Source organism: Electrona antarctica, assembly GCF_951216825.1.
Source record: "Electrona antarctica genome assembly, chromosome: 18".
Taxonomy (NCBI): Eukaryota; Metazoa; Chordata; class Actinopteri; order Myctophiformes; family Myctophidae; genus Electrona; species Electrona antarctica.
In genome coordinates, this window is record NC_136799.1 from 28,200,705 (window position 1) to 28,220,412 (window position 19,708).

General features: G+C 45.1%; 1 protein-coding gene across 1 annotated transcript in view; it reads right to left on the bottom strand.

Moving 5' to 3' along the window:
* Window positions 1–19,708, bottom strand: part of luzp1 (leucine zipper protein 1) — an 89,926-nt gene that overhangs the window by 18,794 nt on the left and 51,424 nt on the right. Inside the window, exons 3-6 of the mRNA XM_079527875.1 lie at window positions 7,476–7,900; window positions 5,012–7,286; window positions 3,940–4,535; window positions 2,289–2,462 (exon numbers count right to left, since the gene is read on the bottom strand). Of these exons, the coding sequence (XP_079384001.1) occupies window positions 2,289–2,462; window positions 3,940–4,535; window positions 5,012–7,286; window positions 7,476–7,607 (3,177 nt within the window). The 5' untranslated portion in view covers window positions 7,608–7,900. The remainder of the gene's footprint in view (window positions 1–2,288; window positions 2,463–3,939; window positions 4,536–5,011; window positions 7,287–7,475; window positions 7,901–19,708) is intronic.

The window sequence follows — 19,708 nt, forward strand, 5'->3', positions numbered from 1 at the left end:
TTTTGTTTATAATGGTTTATATAATGGTTTATTTATCTTTTATGCATTGTATTCTTGTTTTTGCAAATGTTGCTTTGTGATATTGAGCTATAATAAACTTTGACTTGACTATACAGTACATGTAGACTATACATGAGATCAAACCCACTCACATGCACACTGTTGACATCCACGAACACATGAATGCATGCATGCACAAGTAACTACACTGTTCAATGAATGAACATAGAAAACGTCCTTATTTGTAATCACAGGTCATTTAAATGTGGTTTAGGTTCATGTAGAAAATGGATTTTCTAAATGGATTTAACAAATTTTGAAAGGTGTCATTAGTTTTAGTGTATGGGATACGTAAACTTCAACGCTCTATACCTCAGAAACAGTCTGAATGCAGATGGAACCATGTAATTTCACGCTTGACACATTCTCTACACACCACAAACTCAAACTCAGACAGACAGACAGACAGACAGACAGACAGACAGACAGACAGACAGACAGACAGACAGACAGACAGACAGACAGACAGACAGACAGACAGACAGACAGACAGACAGACAGACAGACAGACAGACAGACAGACAGACAAGACAGACAAGACAGACACAGAGAGAGAGGTAAACATTTGAACAATAACCATCTATGTGAGAGAGAGAGAGTGTGTGTGTGTGTGTGTGTGTGTGTGTGTGTGTGTGTGTGTGTGTGTGTGTGTGTGTGTGTGTGTGTGTGTGTGTGTGGAATAGCAATGCAGCTTGGCAGAGCCACAGACAGTGAAGTGCTGGCATACTGAAATACAAGCAAGCTATTTTCTTCTACTTGAGGTTTTCCTAACCTTCTTTTCCCCCCGTTGAGGTTCTGTTTTTTCGTGTTTTTTTTTTTTAATCCTCCATCTCTCTCTATTTTCTGTTCCACCCTTTTCATTTTGTGCTTACTGGGCCAACAGGAGTGGAGCGGGCCCTACAGAAGTGCTGTGCTAAGCTTGAAGTCCCAAAGCCTGGCGTCGGGAGGGAGAAAACGCACGCACGCACGCACGCACGCACGCACGCACGCACGCACGCACGCAACAAAGCTGAGGTCTGCTGCAGAATGGACAAGTCTTGAGCTACGTATGTTCGGTAGTCCTGGCCCTGTGGCTGTGCTTTTAGGGAACAGGGGGTATTTGTTGGTCCCCAGGAGAGGGGAAATTCCTTTTACTGCTTAGATGGCTCAGATGAGCAGATGTTAGGGGCTAAGTGTCTTGCTCTGCGACACTTCGACAAGTAGGCTGGGCAGAACGAGGGTTGAATCCTCCGATCTACAGTCTATGCCTCTGATCCCTCCGATTCACATGTCTCTCTCTACTCAACCATGGCCACCCAGCCAAGACTCTCTTATCTTCAAGACTAGATGAAACCGTTTGCATGGGACAAATAATACCTTCAATCTTACATCACGTTTGCTTTTGCCTGGTGGAAAGAGCACTGTGAGAGTTAGCCTTGCTTGCGTCTGAGCTCAGCGCATGTTGCATACCTTGTCTGGTGCCAGACGTGTTCGAGAGATTTACAGTAAAAAAGAAAAAGGGAACAAAATACCACCCCCAACACACACAACCCCTGCCACTTACTTACAGATTGGTTTTTTGGTTGTTGTGTTTTTTACTACAAAGGGAGGAATGGAACTTTAAGTATTTGTTTGAAGCTTACAAATTATCTGCTATTGCTGTCCAGGCTCCAGATGTGATATTTCAAGACAAAACGTTTGACATCCAACATAAACAAAACCTCATGAAAATATATGTTGAACATCGACGCTAGGAAATATTCATCATATTAATAGTGCCAGATCCTTGTACTATGTATTTTTCCTTGCCAAGTTTTAATGACGACCATGTTTTGCAGTGCACATGGTGGGCTATTCTCAGACAACAGAGAGGAAAAAGAAATGTCGCTCCTTGCTTCTGTTGGTGCTTACTTTGTCAGACTATTGTTCATTACTAATACTCAAAAGGACAGAATACTTGGCATTATGTCTGGCACATGTTGCTAAACCTGGAAACTGTTCTTTCAGTTTATTGCTGTCTGAAGATGCAAAAACTCTTTCATCTTCAAGTCAGATAGGAGTAAATATTTACACACAGGTGTCACACAAAATGTGTTCTCTATTCAGCATCAAAGCATTTGAGGTAAGTTATTTGAGATTGTTCTTTTTAACTTCATGAGAATATACGTGTATATTATTTTATTCTCAATCAACACCTGCAATTCAATCAAATACAAAATCTTGTAATGTGTAAAAAGGCTACAGCTTACCATAGGCTGAGTGTTGGAACGGCCCCAGGACTGAGAGCTGACAGGGTCATGGGGTATAGACCTTCCCAGGGGCCCTGACTCCGTGTTGGGGGACTGGCATGTCTTTCCCCGGCGGCTCCCTGGTTCCTGGACCTCTCTGGTGGTGACCACACTGTTGATTCTACGCATGTACATCTGGAATAGAAATAGATGGATTAACATAACTAGGAGGAAACATAATAAGCTGTTGTATTTTTCTCATCTATTCCCCCCTGGTTTCATATTTTACTTGCACATTCATAGCCATTAGCAGTTGATTTATTCTTGCGTTAAAGTGATAGCTTGGGTGTTTGGGTTACTGTTTTAGTTACTCAATAGTAATAATGGGTGGAGGAAGGACATTAGCTCATACAGAGAGCTTGTAACTAATTTGTTTGTCTGACAAGAACTTAGTTTAATTTATTTGACATGGACATCACAACATAATGTGAAAATATGCAAAGGACCAGTGGACTTAGGCATGGGTTTATGGTTATAATTTACATTTACAAGTTACATTTAGCTGCTTGTACTTAGTTAGTGACAAATAAAACCTTGATTCCTCTTGATTCTACAATTTATACAAATTATACAATATACAATCACTTACAATTTATAATTATACATTACAACACCGGTTTAATCTGTGCAACAGGTGTTTGTTCCTCATAAACGTAATGCTAATTCATCATTACTAGTAGTGAGTAGGGCTCAGACAGATATCGATGGTCATTGAATTGCACGCAAAAGACCATCATTTATTAATGTGAGCAATTCTCACCACTGTTCAGTTAAAAACGAAAACTCAATTTGAGAATAATTTATCAGCAGAAATATACTGCTTACCGAAATCAACTGTTTCTCCCTTCTCTCTTTCCTTATTATATTGCAAGCGCTCTGGTAGCATGCCTGATTTATACAAGACTTATAATTCCTCCACACACCTAATTCTCAAGTAATATCTGTAATTTCCCTTTAATCATATCATGTGTTCAAACTGCTTACCTGCCTCTACAGTAAGAATCCATCCTCCTAGCAATACTTGACAACACAGAACGTGCTCCCAATGTCTCATGCATATGAACATTAAACTGATATGTCAAAATATCACTGGTGTCTGTTGGACATGAGACAATTAGGGTACAGTGGATTTTGACCACAGTAACGGCCATGCACTTGCATTTGGATTATTCTCGAGTCGTTTTAATGTTGATGCTTCGGTGAGCATGATGTTGCTGCATTTTAGCGTTGTGTAAATAGCAACATTGCGATGGACAAACACCCACACGCCCTAAGTTAAGACCTTGTGCCTAGCGTTAATTAGCAATGCGAAAACAGGGCCCTTAGAGTTAAATTAAAGGGAAACGTTGCAGATTTTGAACCCAAATCCCATTATTTTGCTGAGAGGAGATCATATAAATTGGATAGCATGGGGGAAAAAACACCCTGCCTTCTGTGTATTTCTTTGCAAAACGATTACGTAAAATGTTTCGTTTTGCGCCATCAAAACAAAGCATATTTGCTTTGTTTTGCGCCATCGCAAAACAAAGCTGAGGGTTTTACTGTATAATATTATTTACCAATTTCCTCATTCAATTGTAGCCACACTGTAGTCATTCAGACATTTGCTCACCTCAGCAGGAGAAGGCTTGGCTCCTTTCTGTGCAGCGATGCTCCCTCCACTCCCCGCCGTGCTGTTCAGTGTTTCCTCCCTGTCGAGTACAGTGGTCGCACGGTACGCCCTCCACGTAGTCATGGCTTCTGCCTCATCCTCTGACCCGCCATCCATCATCATCCTGGGTTCTCCTCGTCCTCGCGCTCCCGCTTCGTCCGCCCGATTCCTCCAGGTGCTCCTCACAGTGACGTTCCTCATCTCCGGTATGCTGTCGTCCTGGGCATGTGGGCCGTGTGTCTGGCTCCTCCAGCTGGTGACTGTGGTGGTGCTGCTGCTGCTGCTGCTCTCGAAGCCCGACTCTGTGTCATTGTTGAAGTCGGCCGAGCCCGCGTCTGGGGATTGCAAGCTGAAGCTCCTGCGCTGGGAATGAGAGCAGGTGTGGCTGGCGGTGGTGGTCTCCATGCATCTCTCATGCAGGCCCAGTGCCGGGGACGTGTCCTCTTGGTCCTCGGTGCCGCAGTCCTGGTCCTGACAGGACCGCAGGGTGATCCCACTCTTGGGGATGGAGATCTCATAAGGGATGGAGATGCTGCCCCGGTGCTCAGTGCTGGGTCCTGGCAGTGAGCCGAAACAAATCACAATTTAGCATTTGATATGATAGATACTGTATGTCATAATTACATCAATTCTATTTATAAACATTTTATTGGAAAATTCAGGGTTTGCCATTTTATCATAACTCCTCGCTTTTCTGCGTCAATAACCCTTTAGCTATATTTATTGAACAAAACAAAACAAACAAGGACATGTGCATAATTAATATAGTGTGAATTGTTTAAGATAAGTCATTATTTTTAAAATCCACCATTTTCTTTTAATTTGATGCATTTCGGTGCATGATCTTCATCAAAAAGTGAAAAGTGAAAAGAAAATTTCTCTCAACACCAATTTCTTTGCTGAAAATAGCTGATGTACTGTACAAGCCCACTGTGAACTTGTAGATTTGCCATTTACGGCAAACGTTCCTCTCAGAATAGGGTAAAGGTAAAGATCTAGCTTATGTACAAGGTTAGAAGCAGCCTAAAGTTACCTATTAGAATGTTACTAGTGGAGGTGTGTCGCTCTTTGACGGACGTTGGTTCACTGGACAGGCTGTTGCTGCGGCTGCTACTTCTGGACGAGCTCGGGTCATTGGGATAGATGGTTATACTGCTGGTCATCTTATTGCCGGTGGTTAGGATAGGTTTGGTGGAGATTTTGGGTTTACCGTTGGCGGAAAAAGGTTCCGACATCATCACTTCCTTCCTGTCAGTCTCGACGATGGCAGGCTTGATGATGGCTTTTGATCTTAACGCTTCGCGCGGACTGCACACGCGTCGGATCTCAATCCCGGATGCTGTGTATGTGGGCTCCTGCACCTGGAGGCCTCCCTCGGCCAATAGCGGCCTGCTGTGGAGCTCTTCATCAAAGGAGCTCCTGGACGAGGAACCCTCCGAATTTGAGTCATGAACACGCGAGTATCTGGGATTCTTGGGTGTTGTAGTCCTACTGCTTATAGGTGCAGTCGTCACCTCAGTCACGGCATCCGGTTCAGATGGCCTTGATCCAGTGGATTCTGTTTCAGAAGCAGACGAATGACCTTCTGACACTTGATCACTAGGCAACAGTGGAGTGACATGGGATCTGTAGGCTTTGTAGGATCCATTGGCTTTGGAGAGGCTGCAGACGGAGTCAGGGATGGGAACAGAGTCCTGGACCTGGTCCAGTGATTCCTGATCTGATGCAGATGCTGTTTCCATCTCCAGTGCAGAAATGCTGTTGACATTGCCAGAGCTCTCAGGCATTATGTCAGAGTTGTTTGACTCACTATCACTACCGACATACAACTTCGAAACCTTTTCCACCTTGCTCTTTTTGCTTTCTCCGTCAGTCTGCTTCTGAGCCGTCCGCAATGGCTTCTGGTCGTTAGCTGCTGGCGGGTAACGACTAAGGACAGACCCTTTCTTGTTATCATTAGAAGACACACTGATAGGGGTGTGAGAGGCTCCCCTTGTCTTCTCCTCTGCTCCTTTGCCCTTGTCTCTCACTCCATTATCAGACGTGGTTTTGGGGGTCCTCCTGCTCTTGTGAGCAGGACTGAGGGCTCTCCTGACAGACTTGGGGGAGTTCTCCTCGGAGTGACTCAGTTCTTTGGTCCTCAGCTTGGTTTCTCTCTTATGTTGAGGAGACAGTTCCCTGTTCTTGTGCTTGGGAGAACTCGGCTCCGAGATGGCAGCGGCACTTCGGTATTTGGGCTTCTCCTGTCTGAAACCTACCGACACAATTTCTTCATTCTCAGCTTTGCCATTCTCTAGGACCTTAGCGGGGTTATTCGGGCAAATGTTGGAACTTCCATTGCCATGGTTACCTTTTCCATTTCCCCCAATTCCACTGTTCGCACAGAGTTGCGTCTTGAGCTGCTCCACCTGCTCGCAAAGTTGATGGGCCCGTGTCTGTTCTGTCTGGAACTTCTCCTGGAGCTCTCCATTCTTGGACTCAGAGTTCTTCAGGTCCTCCTCGACGATCTCCAGCTGTTTGAGGCGGTTCTTCAGCCTCTCCACCTCCTGAGTCAGCTCCTTCATTTTGTTGTCCTCCTCTGGCGTGGAAACTTCCAGGCTGCTGTTCTTCTCGTTCTCAGATTTGTTCCTCAGGCCGACAACATCGTCAGTCAGTTTGAGGTAGTCAAGGCTCTTTTTGCGTCCGGTCAGCTTGCTGGTGAGGAGGCCGGTGGATGACAATTCATCTTCGATCCTTGACCTCATGAAGTCTGCATGGTCGGTCTCAGATGTGGTGCTGAGGCGGTTCTTCTGATGCTCCAGTTTTTCCCTAAGCTTCATGATGATCTGCTCGTCCTCCCTCTGTTTCTCCAGCAGTCTCTTGCGTTCACTGACAAACGTCTGGGTGAGCCCCTTGAGCTTCTCCAGCTCACCGGCCAAGGCCTGCTCTGCCCTGTCCAACTTAACCTCTGACCCCTCCACTTCCTTCAGACGGGCCTTGAGCGCGTCTAACTCAGATGAGAGCTTCTTGGTCAAGTTTTTCTCCTCATTGAGACTAAGGCACAGCTGACCACAGTCAGACTTGCTCTTCCCAAAAGCCTCCTCTAGTTTCTCCAGTTCAGCCATCCTCCTCTGGAGGCGCTCAATCTCATCCTTCAGCTCTTTGGTAAGGCTCTCCTCCTCTTCCAGCTTCTCCCTTACTGTACGACAAAGATCCTCAGCCTTGCGCACCTCCTCGTCCTTGCCCTGAATCTTGAGGAGGCGTTTCCTTAGAGCCTCCACATCTGCAAGCAGTGTGGAGTTGCTGCCTTCTGCTTGGATGATCTTGTCCTGCAAGGGAGAGAGACTTGATCATTCAATAATTGATTTCCTTTTTTTATCAATAAATCACACCTCATTCAAACACACACATGGACATTTCCTTCACACTATATCCCAACATAAGTATTCTTACTTATTTGTATTCAATACAAATTAAAATGGAACAAAAGGCTGGATATTGCACATGCAAATAGTGACCTGTAGGTCAATCAGCTCATCTTCAGACTTCTGCAGCTTGTTGGTGGCTTCCTCCAGTTCGTCCAGCCTTCGCCCCAGACTCTGCAGCTTGTGCCGCAGGTGGCGATTCGTCATGTCCTTGTGATCAGACATGGCTGCACAGTTCTTTGCCGTATGTCAGGTTCACTTTTGCTCTCAACTGGTGATGTTTGCTCTTGACTGGTGGTTTCAATGGGATGGGAGGTGGGGGAGTGCCCCTTTTCCTTCCCACTGCGGCACTCCTCAGCTTCCTCTTTCCTTGTTGTAGTTTTAAGGGCTTGCGTATCCCTCAGGGTGGTGTTCAGCATGAGCATTAAGGGCTTGCGTATCCCTCAGGGTGGTGTTCAGCATGAGCATTAAGGGCTTGCGTATCCCTCAGGGTGGTGTTCAGCATGAGCATCCGTCATCTGCAGGAGAAAAAGAGCAAACAATGATTTCAGTAATTGGCACTGGATCGTCAGCGGCATGCGTTTGAATTGTTTCTGAGTAAGCAGAAATCTCCGTATTAACACAAGGAGCAATCGAGTAGAAAAAGACTACATAAAAAGAAATGTTGAATAAGTGTTGCAAAAACTGCAGTAGCACTGCATAAAGTTTGCCAAGGTGTTTAAAAAGTCCTAAGAAAGGCAAAAGAAGGAAGAATGCAGTGAGAGAGTGGGAAAGAGAGGGAGAAAGAAAAGGTAATTGATTGCACGCTGTTAGTAGTCGAGCTGCTCACTCAGTGTATGGCTTTACCGTTCCGCCCGGTAGCAACGCAAACCTTAAATCTGCAATCCTTAAGTTTCTTGTCCTGGGATTCAAACCCAGGTCTCCTGAATGGGGGGCCAAACTACCACTCAATATGAGCTTCAGGCAGTACTACTTGTCAACCAGTAGGTATCCTGCCCAACGGCAGGGTCTCAATTCTCAATGGAACAGTCGGGAGACCACCTTCAACATTGCATACCAATGTTAGATGTGTTCTGTGAATGTACTGAAACTATTTCCTAATAATCCGACTAGAGGAGAGTAATTTACAGTAAATTATTCACCTCTAATTGAGGCTAGGAATGAGTTTCACAGTTGGCCAAAAATAAACTGACTTTTCAGACAGATGTCAATAATATCCCAAAATGTATGGAAATAACACATTATACAGGTCAAAGGTATCAGCACAACAGACAGGCTTACACTAAGTGCATACATAATGTTTCTGTTTGGGTGCCTTGTGTTTCACCTTGTGAAACATCATGTGCTGCTTCCGTCTGCGTAAGTGGATGGGGGTTTCGCAGAATCGCACGCACGCGCACACACACACACACACACACACTCACACTCCCTGCTGAGTTGCGTCCAGCATCCCAGCATTGATTTCTCACTGCCTCCCCATTTCTGCTGACAGCAGCATATCTCAATGACATTGGCTCTCCGTTCGCATGCCCCCTCCCCTCTGTCTACACACAGTCCTCCTCGCCATGGCAACGGTCACATCATTGTCACAGCATCACAACACTACACCATTCATGATCTCTGGGGGGGAGCAGTGGAAGGATGTAACAAAGCCGTGTGACTGCTCTGTTTCTTTTGATGCTACACCAACCACTGCAGCTCTGAATCACACACTGGAGATATCCCATATAGCATTATCAATCTGTTATGTTATGTGATGTCCACACTTCATTACACTGACCTGTCCCACAATATTGGTGTTTTCTAGATTTGTAGTAGCTAAACTCTTTTTTTAATAAAATATAATAGGGCTGTCCTGGACTTCATTGTCCCAGAAAATTACTCAAGCTCATACTTTACGGGAAAAAGATAAAGTTATTTTCTGTTAGAGACCAAAAAGACAATAAATGGACCTCGAGGACAGCCCTAGACCACCAGTGTGTTTCTGACAGTGGCTGTGGCAGTGAAGGAGTGATGGTGAACAGTGGATGAATGTGCTACAGCTTCTATAGCTGTCATTATGAGGCAAACCTCTACCCTCTGAAGGTCCAGTGAGCCTCTGTAAGATGCAGACACAGATCATTAGCGCACGCACACGCACACGCGCACGCACACACACACAGTCCTATTAGCATCTAGATGCATCGACCCTACTGTGATCCTGACTGTCTCATGAATGATTCAGGTGACCAGGTTTTTCCTGCTCTACCATATAGTAGTGTCTACACACAGTCAAATGCTCAGTGTTAATTTAACTCAGAGAGTGTAAAAAGGGTAACATTTTCCACTCTTAACACTGAGGATTTAGTGTGTAGATCCCATTCTGCTCACTTCTTCAATCATTGGCATCATCCTTCAAACCACAACCTTCCCCCACCGACTGACTGGACATTGATCTGCGGAGTGGTGGTGGTGGTGGTGGGGGTGCTTGGGGCAGGGGGCAAGAAACATCTGCACACATCATCACTTATCGACCCCCCCAGACAACGAGCTGCCCTTGCACCCCTACCCCTCCATTTCTTTACCACAATGTATCATACCATGTTCAACAACGGCTACTGCTGCAGACAGTTCTTCAACATTACAGTACATACACTCGAGTTGCAGCAAAAAGATCCCTCTGTGCCCTTTAGCTGTGAAGTAATAACACTCCCACTTGATTTGGTTAATCTTCTTTTCATTGCATGGACTTTGTACGTACATGCTTGGAAAATGCCCTTGTCTAATGCACCCTGCAAGGTACAGCTTGTTATTACAGGGTACTTCAGCATTCATATACTTATATATCTTTTCTTAGTAAAAAAAAACAACACTCTGCCCACAATTAAGTATTGTTGAACACCAAAGCAATAAGCTTCCAGATTCAGTGTGGCAATGATTATTTAATAGAACATGTGAAATCAAAGTGCTTTGCTCTTGTGTTTTAATTATTTTCTACTTTCATGAGGTCTGGTGGTTTGTGTTCGTCTTGGGGGAGTGCATGACTTAAGGAAAACAGGGTTGAAAAGAGGAGTGGAACAACAACCAAAAAAAGACAAAGAATGGTTGAGTTGCAAAATGAAAAAAATAAAAAAAAGGGGGGAAAAAATTGCTTGCCTAGGCCTAGCTGTCCAGTTGGGAGCCAAAACACCTTAGTCAATAAAATAATTTAGTCTTACTGTAGCTTTGCCCAGCTGTTGCTTGTTATGTGAGGTATAAGCCAACGTTTTCTCTGTTGTCTGTCTCTCATAAACTAAAGCTATGGTGGTCTGCGTAGTCCGAACAGAGTCAGACAAACCTGTCCCGTCTGATCCTAGGCCAGGATTGCATTCAGTGAAGCAAAATGCTTTTTAAACAGTCAAATATGTCCATAACAAGCAGAGTGGGCTTGCTGGCTTGAGACATTTTAATAAGTTCAATTCTGTTCTTTATGACAGACCTTGAAGTTGTGCTCTGGGGAAAACCAGGTATTTATCTATCATGCTATACTGATGGGCTCCTGGCCTACGGGCCCCATGGCTCGACATGGCTTACTTATACTGAGGAAACAAAAGAACCTGAGGAGGACATTTTAACCACTTAAAGGTTTCAGTTGACTGGGGTCCCCCAGGGGCCTATACTTGCCCTCCTTCCCTCTACACCAAGATTACAGAAAATAGCCAAACTACGTAACATTGTAACATGAGACGTTACGAGCTTCAGTTTCCCCCAGAATAGAGACACTAGGGTTCATGTAGGCTAGTTGATACCTGTTACAATGAAGCTATGCAGTAAGCCTAAATGTTTATACTGAGGAGGTCCTCAGTGAAACAGTTCCAGTTCACACACTACAGAGAGACAATTTTGAGTGTCACTGTTGGTTTTGGAGATCTGAAACTTGACCAATTATTATTCTGTGTCATTTTTCTCTTCCCAAATTACAAGCAGCCTACAATGGTTGCAAATAATGTTCATAAACAAATAATTCAAAATTTCAACACAGGTTGAGTCCTGTCCCTGGTAAGTAATGGCTGTTTCTAAAGTGATTTACAGAGTCTTTCATAATCGACGCTGGGCCAGGGGGAGAGACATTTCTCGCGTTCAGTCCATGCCTTATGTCGTCTGTTCAGTTGGGAACGCTCCCCAACCTGACGCACGTCAGCAGCGGATCCTCGACGCAACAAGCGTTGCACAGTACACCTGGTGACCTTTGGGAGCAGAGAGCAAGGCTTTTCCTCCTCTGCTCCTAGCTCCCCTCTTTCCTTTTCCCCAGGAAAGAGGAAACGTTGAGTTGTAAACAACACAGGAATGGGCTGGGGATTGGGGGACTCACCTCACATAGCAACACTGAACTCCGACTGTCCAAAGCCGTCAATAGCCTTCAAATTTAAACTATATGACATGTAGTTTTGGATCAGATCTCCAAGTTCTGAAATCCAAAAAGTTGGATTAAAGGGAACGTGACATTGAAAGAAATGTGTAATTTTTCGTATTTTTATTTAGGTTTTCTAAGCTCAATTGCACCTGAACTTTTAACATTCAGTAGATTTTGCACCTGAACTTTTAACATTCAGTAGATTTTCTGTGGTGTGGGGTTTTCTGGCTAAAACACATGTTCTGATTTTCCTGTGGACTGTGATGTATGAGTCCACAAATCCCATATATGACATTACAATTTGCCAGCAGATGTCACTGTTGAGGCCTGTTTGCCAAAAGGCTACAGAACACATGCACCGAGAAAATCCCAGACCACAGAAAATCCACTGAATGTTGAAAGTTCAGGTTGTGTTGGTGTAATTGAGGTTATAAAACCTAAAAGAAAAACGAAAAATAAATGAACATGAATGTCATGAAATCTTTAATTCTTCAAAACGATCTGCAGAGGCAGCGGCCGGGCATCAGTGCGGCCCGCAGCTACAACTTATAAGGTAGGCTACTAAACGAGTGATTCACATTCACTCCACAAATCAACATTCTGGGAGATCTAGAGCTACATAGTGTCACAGCTGCCATCTAGTGAATGAATAGGTGATTGCACATAATAGTTCACAAGACCGACACGAGGCAACGATATCAACGCAGGGCACAATGTAAAGGCACGCAATAACCGTGCGAGCATTGCGTGTCTTCTCTCACCCCCGACGCAACTGAAAAAGACCTTGTTCTGTCCTTAAGGCAACGTGACACTGGCGGAGACCAACCTCCAAGCCAATCAACAAATATGACCCACTTATCACAAAGGTGAGGCCTCATTTAGCGACACTGGGGAGTCGGGGGCAGGACTGGTAGTTTGGACTGAGAGAGAAGAGTAAAGAAGAAAATAAGAAAGGGGATGAAGGGGGAAGTTGGAGAGAGTGGCGTGGTGTGGGTGAGAGCTGAGGTAGTTCACAGAGAAATGGGAGAAGGGCAGGTAATTTGGTGCCAGTATAGAGTGAAATCACTGATGGTAGTAGAGCAGTGGTTCTCAACCAGTGGTCCTTGAGGGGGTTCCAGGTGGTCCCCAGCTAAAAGATGGATAGTTGTGGGCTCGTTGGTAACCAAATGGACCCGTATAGATCTTTAACGCTTGAGCGTGAAATTAAACCAGATCATTTTACGCTCTCAAGAGTTAAATTGTTGTTAAACACCTGCATTACTTAATTTACAAGAAGTCTACACAATTAAGAGAATGTAGAAGAATTGTTATTTTGATCAATGTTTGCCTGTTATCTTATCTCTCCTATGGTATAACATCAATACAGCATGGAATTGTGGACGAAGACAAAAGTTGGGGTCTGAGAGGCTAAATGTCATCAAATGGTGGTCAGTGGCTCAAATGCTGAATAAATAATGGGCCTTGATATGAAAAGGGTTGAAAACCACTGCAGTAGAGCGTGCAATTTCACAAACAGTCAAATCCAGAGTGTTCATTTAACTGTGAGAGTGTAAAAATCACACCCGGAACCGGGCCCGGGCGAGCTGCCCCGTCTCCGAACGGCCGAGAAATGACAGAGTTATCGTGTGGGGGTCCCCAGGGGGTCCCTCTACTGTACTGTACTGTACTGTACTGTACTGTCATACCCGAAATCACGTAATGGCTGCTAAAAGCTAAAAGCTTCCCGTCATGCAGCTGTGTAGTGTGAAGCTCAACAGCGCCACTTTGTCACCTGTTGGTACTCTAAACACGCACGCACGTACGCATACAAAGGGCCTAAACAGACAGACATTAGGGACACACATTGCTGTTCCTTACTAAAAATAAACCTCAGCTTCCCATGATGCACCTGTTCACAGTGTGATGCTCAACAGGGCCACTTTTTCACCTGTTTGTACTCTACATAGACATAGGGACCCTAAACAGACAGACAGACAGACATAGGGACACACATTGATGTTCATTGGAGTGGCTGCACCACTCAAAAATGACCCAAATGGACCAATAAGGGTCTACTCTTCTAATCTCTGAGTTCATCTCAGGTTATACTGTCTCATATTCAGGTTTCATATTCATATTCAAGGATTTTACTCTGCAGGGTTGATCTACAAACAACCCATCAATATGCTGAAGTGTCCTGCACTGAAAACCTACCTCATCATCATCACAGCATGACCTTTACAATGTGTTTAATATGAAGCCCAACTGTAAGCACCAAATATAAGAAATGATTCCACAAAGTGAATGTATTTATTATTCCAACTGTCACACCTCGATGCTCAGGTTCAAGGAAAGGTGACTTGTTCCAATGACACATATCCCCCCATATCTTGCAAGTCTGATCGAACCCTACAAAGCCTCCCGCATGCTCAGATCAGCCAACGCAGGGTAGCTGGAAGTACCTTCACTAAAAATGCCGGGACAGCGCTCCACACGTCCCAAACTCTTCTCCCTTCTGGCTCCAAAACTATGGAATGTACTTCCCATTGCAATCAGAACTGCAGACTCACTCCCAATCTTCCGCTGTAGTCTGAAAACCCACCTCTTCAGACTCCATTTTAGCCTGTAACACTTGCCGTAGCACTTACCCTAGCCGCGACAACCTTACAGGCGTATGCAAAGGCTCAACTTATGTAACTTAGCATTTCATGTAGACATAGCACTATATAGTATATGCATTGTTTCATTATATAGCTACTGTATTCCACTGTTAGATTCTTAGCTTACGTATCATGATGCATGATGACGTTTTTATGTATATTATGTATTACAATGTTTTTTGTTCTTGCTTACTGTAAATCGCTCTGGATTAAGAGCATATATGCTAAATGCCTAAATTGTAATTGTAAATTGGATATACATGCTCAGTAAGTCACTCACTCATTCATATTGCTGCAGGGTGACATTATGATAAAAAAAAGAACAGCTTTGAAAGAGAGGTGGAGGGAGTTACAACAGGGAAGGAAGTAGGGAGGGAGAGGGTGGTGGAGGTATTCTGAAGGAAGTAGGGAGGGAGAGGGTGGTGGAGGTATTCTGAAATGCGACCTAATCATTCATCATCCGTTTCATTCCTCAGCTCTTTGCTTTGTCAATTACCAAAAATCTGAAGGTTGCAGTGGGTGGGAAAGGCGGGTCGGCTGACCCAACCAGGCACATTCCTCATGATGGGTGGACTGGGCATTGGCCCCATAGACATATATACGTAGACGCCCTTTCCGGCTCTGAGGCGCGTGTCACCAAGGCACAATTTTCCCGACATTCCTTGCTTGTCAAGCTTCCGCGTGCGTAACATAAGTCCCGGAAAAGACGCGCTGTGATTGGCCAGTAGTCACTTGAGTGACAGTGAGAGACATGGAGGAGTCGCATGAGTGACGTCACTTGGGCAGCGACGCAGTCGCCTTCAGCAAATGCCTTCAGCACTTCTAAATAAGAAAGCTGCGGAGAACTGTTGCTTTGTGTTCACTCTTTAATGTTTTCTGTTAGTAATCTAATCGCCCCTGGCTCTGATGTTGTATTGTTAATAACTTTGTTGTTTGTGTTTGTTTGTTTGTCTTGTTTTGTATTGTAATGTATATCGTCATGACTGTTATAAAGATTTGTTAAAAAAAAAAAAGAAGCCTTCAGCACTGCACTTCCGCCTTCATTGGGATACACGTCGCTCCAATGAACTGCAACGGGATGGGGGGGGTTACATTAATTACATTAATTGTTAAATTAATTTGTGAAACAAAACAAAAGTAGACATAATCATTCAGGTAACCTATACATGTGAGTACATTTGATTTGACCAACCATACCGGTAGTTTGAGTCCTCTGTGAAACACATTACCATACGTCTCTAGTTTTAGAACTGTAGGCAAAGAGTTCCAAAGGTTTGCCCCCTTTACTGAGAAGGAAGACTGTCCGAATGACACTTGGGAACAGTACAGTTTACCATTTGTTGAGGCTTGTGTAGTTGCTCTACCAGAGCTTGGAAGTTTATCAACAAGTCCAGAAAACAAAGGTGAAACATTTAAAAACCAATTTGATAGTATAGGAAAAAGGGTGTGTTTTTTTAATACCACAAAGCTTCCATCTCATAGGTTTCTGATCCATGATTTTAATAGCATGAACACAGAGAGATTAGGATGCACAGGCAGGTGGAAACTGAAACTAAGAGGAGGAACAGAAGAGAAGGCTCTGAATCCAGCATCAAGGTCAAAACGGCCAGAGGGTTTAGAAGTGAAAGTCAGTAGAAGCGATGATCTTTGCTCTCTCTCCCACAGGCTCCCTTCTCTCTCTCTCTCTCTCTCTCTCCCACAGGCTCCCTTCTCTCTCTCTCTCTCTGTCTCTCCCACAGGCTCCCTTCTCTCTCTCTCTCTCTCCCACAGGCTCCCTTCTCTCTCTCTCTCCCACAGGCTCCCTTCTCTCTCTCTCTCCCACAGGCTCCCTTCTCTCTCTCTCTCTCTCTCTCTCTCTCTCTCCCACAGGCTCCCTTCTCTCTCTCTCTCCCACAGGCTCCCTTCTCTCTCTCTCTCTCTCTCCCACAGGCTCCCTTCTCTCTCTCTCTCCCACAGGCTCCCTTCTCTCTCTCTCTCTCTCTCTCCCACAGGCTCCCTTCTCTCTCTCTCTCTCTCTCTCTCTCTCTCTCCCACAGGCTCCCTTCTCTCTCTCTCTCTCTCTCTCCCACAGGCTCCCTTCTCTCTCTCTCTCTCTCTCTCCCACAGGCTCCCTTCTCTCTCTCTCTCCCAAAGGCTCCCTTCTCTCTCTCTCTCCCACAGGCTCCCTTCTCTCTCTCTCTCCCACAGGCTCCCTTCTCTCTCTCTCTCCCACAGGCTCCCTTCTCTCTCTCTCTCCCACAGGCTCCCTACACACACACACACACACACACACACACACACACACACACACACACACACACACACACACACACACACACACACACACACACACACACACACACACACACACACACACACACACACACACACACACACACACACACACACACACACCAAGGTTACAATCATACACCATATCATTAGGGCCCTCATCGCTCTCTTCCTGCCCGCCTGTTGCCTTCAGTACATTCTGTTCTCCCCATGAAAGACAGAGGGAAGGAAATTAACCCCCTCCCCCTTTCTTTTTTCTTGCACTTGACAGCCAGAAGTTCTTCTACCCCATAAAACCGTAGTTAATATAGGGCCCACGTCCAATGACAATGTCTCAAACCGTAGTTAATATAGGGCCCACGTCCAATGACAATGTCTCAAACCGTAGTTAATATAGGGCCCACGTCCAATGACAATGTCTCAAACCGTAGTTAATATAGGGCCCACGTCCAATGACAATGTCTCAACCGTAGTTAATATAGGGCCCACGTCCAATGACACCGTAGTTAATATAGGGCCCACGTCCAATGACAATGTCTCAACCAGCCATCTTCATGCCACTGATTCTTGCCAGTTTGCATATGTGACTCAAGTCAAAGTCAAAGTCGTACGATTTGTCACACCCGTTACCGCAGTGGATTTGTTCTCTGCATTTGACCCATCTCTTGGAGCGGTGAGCTGCAGCCAAGGAGCGGTGAGCTGCAGCCAAGGAGCGGTGAGCTGCAGCCAAGGAGCGGTGAGCTGCAGCCAAGGAGCGGTAAGCTGCAGCCGTGCGGCGCTCTGCAATCATTTGATTAGTAGATTTGACCCCCCAATCCAACCCTTGATGCTGAGTGCCAAGCAGGGGGGCATTGGGTCCCATTTTTACAGTCTTTGGTATGACCCGGCCGGGGATCGAACCCTGACCTCCCAGTTTCAGGGCGGACACTCTAACAACAAGGCCACTGTCTGGTCAACAGTGTGTGTGTGTGTGTGTGTGTGTGTGTGTGTGTGTGTGTGTGTGTGTGTGTGTGTGTCTGTGTGTGTCTGTGTGTGACTGTGTGTGTGTGTGTGTGTGTGTGTGTGTGTGTGTGTGAGAGAGAGAGAGCAGGCCATGGGCCTGCAGTGGATGGATGCTGGCAGAGCAGTTGAAGCCACAAGATGGTGGAGACCTGATGCTTTGCCTGCATTTCTTTCCCTCTTTTTTTCCAAGAAAGAGAAAACCGGCATCCCATAATGTTCGGTTTGTCGTTTCCTGTGCTGTCATGTCACTTTTTTCTCCCGTTTCATTTTCCCCTTTTCGTCTCCTGGAAAGAAAATGAGAAAGGAACGACAAGAGGCACAGTGTGGTATTTCGGCAGGGAAATGACCTGAACAACTGAGGGCCCATCGCCTCTTCAATGACAACTCCAATGAAACAGTGTGGAAATACCTAGTCCTCTCTGCTTCCCTCCATATGATGTTAGGAAATACCTAGTCCTCTCTGCTTCCCTCCATATGATGGAAATACCTAGTCCTCTCTGCTTCCCTCCATATGATGGAAATACCTAGTCCTCTCTGCTTCCCTCCATATGATGGAAATACCTAGTCCTCTCTGCTTCCCTCCATATGATGGAAATACCTAGTCCTCTCTGCTTCCCTCCATATGATGTTAGGAAATACCTAGTCCTCTCTGCTTCCCTCCATATGATGGAAATACCTAGTCCTCTCTGCTTCCCTCCATATGATGGAAATACCTAGTCCTCTCTGCTTCCCTCCATATGATGGAAATACCTAGTCCTCTCTGCTTCCCTCCATATGATGGAAATACCTAGTCCTCTCTGCTTCCCTCCATATGATGTTAGGAAATACCTAGTCCTCTCTGCTTCCCTCCATATGATGGAAATACCTAGTCCTCTCTGCTTCCCTCCATATGATGGAAATACCTAGTCCTCTCTGCTTCCCTCCATATGATGTTAGGAAATACCTAGTCCTCTCTGCTTCCCTCCATATGATGGAAATACCTAGTCCTCTCTGCTTCCCTCCATATGATGGAAATACCTAGTCCTCTCTGCTTCCCTCCATATGATGGAAATACCTAGTCCTCTCTGCTTCCCTCCATATGATGTTAGGAAATACCTAGTCCTCTCTGATTCCCTCCATATGATGTTAGGAAATACCTAGTCCTCTCTGCTTCCCTCCATATGATGGAAATACCTAGTCCTCTCTGATTCCCTCCATATGATGTTAGGAAATACCTAGTCCTCTCTGCTTCCCTCCATATGATGGAAATACCTAGTCCTCTCTGCTTCCCTCCATATGATGTTAGGGAATACCTAGTCCTCTCTGCTTCCCTCCATATGATGGAAATACCTAGTCCTCTGAGCTCCTCTCTGCTTCCCTCCATATGATGTTAGGAAATACCTAGTCCTCTCTGCTTCCCTCCATATGATGTTAGGAAATACCTAGTCCTCTCTGCTTCCCTCCATATGATGGAAATACCTAGTCCTCTCTGCTTCCCTCCATATGATGTTAGGAAATACCTAGTCCTCTCTGCTTCCCTCCATATGATGGAAATACCTAGTCCTCTCTGCTTCCCTCCATATGATGTTAGGGAATACCTATTTGTTCATGTGAGGCGACATGAGAGTTCACCGCCAAAGGCTGCACAGGGACAACACTGAGATGGATGATGGCTGCTGTCTGCTGATCACTCAGTGACCCAGTATTCCAGATAATCTTCCAAATATGTATTTTTCTTTCCAAAAACAGATTATAGTCCACTTGCCAGAATGTGAACCCAGGCATGTTGAGTACACAAGGTTTTATGTTAGAAATGTTGAGTGTGGGTCCCCAGCATGTAGAAACTGTGAGATGCTAACTTGCATATGTTGAGCAATTTTCATAATTGGAAAAAAATCTAAATTTCATCATGCTTTAAGTAGCATGTGACGTATCAAACTAGGGGGTTTTCATGATGCTGAGTCCATTCCAAGCATTAGTTTACCACAAAAGATTGTGCCAAGGTCTATGTTTGGGTTGGTTTAATCTCCTTATAGGGTCTGGGCAGGTGAAGTAAAGTTTGA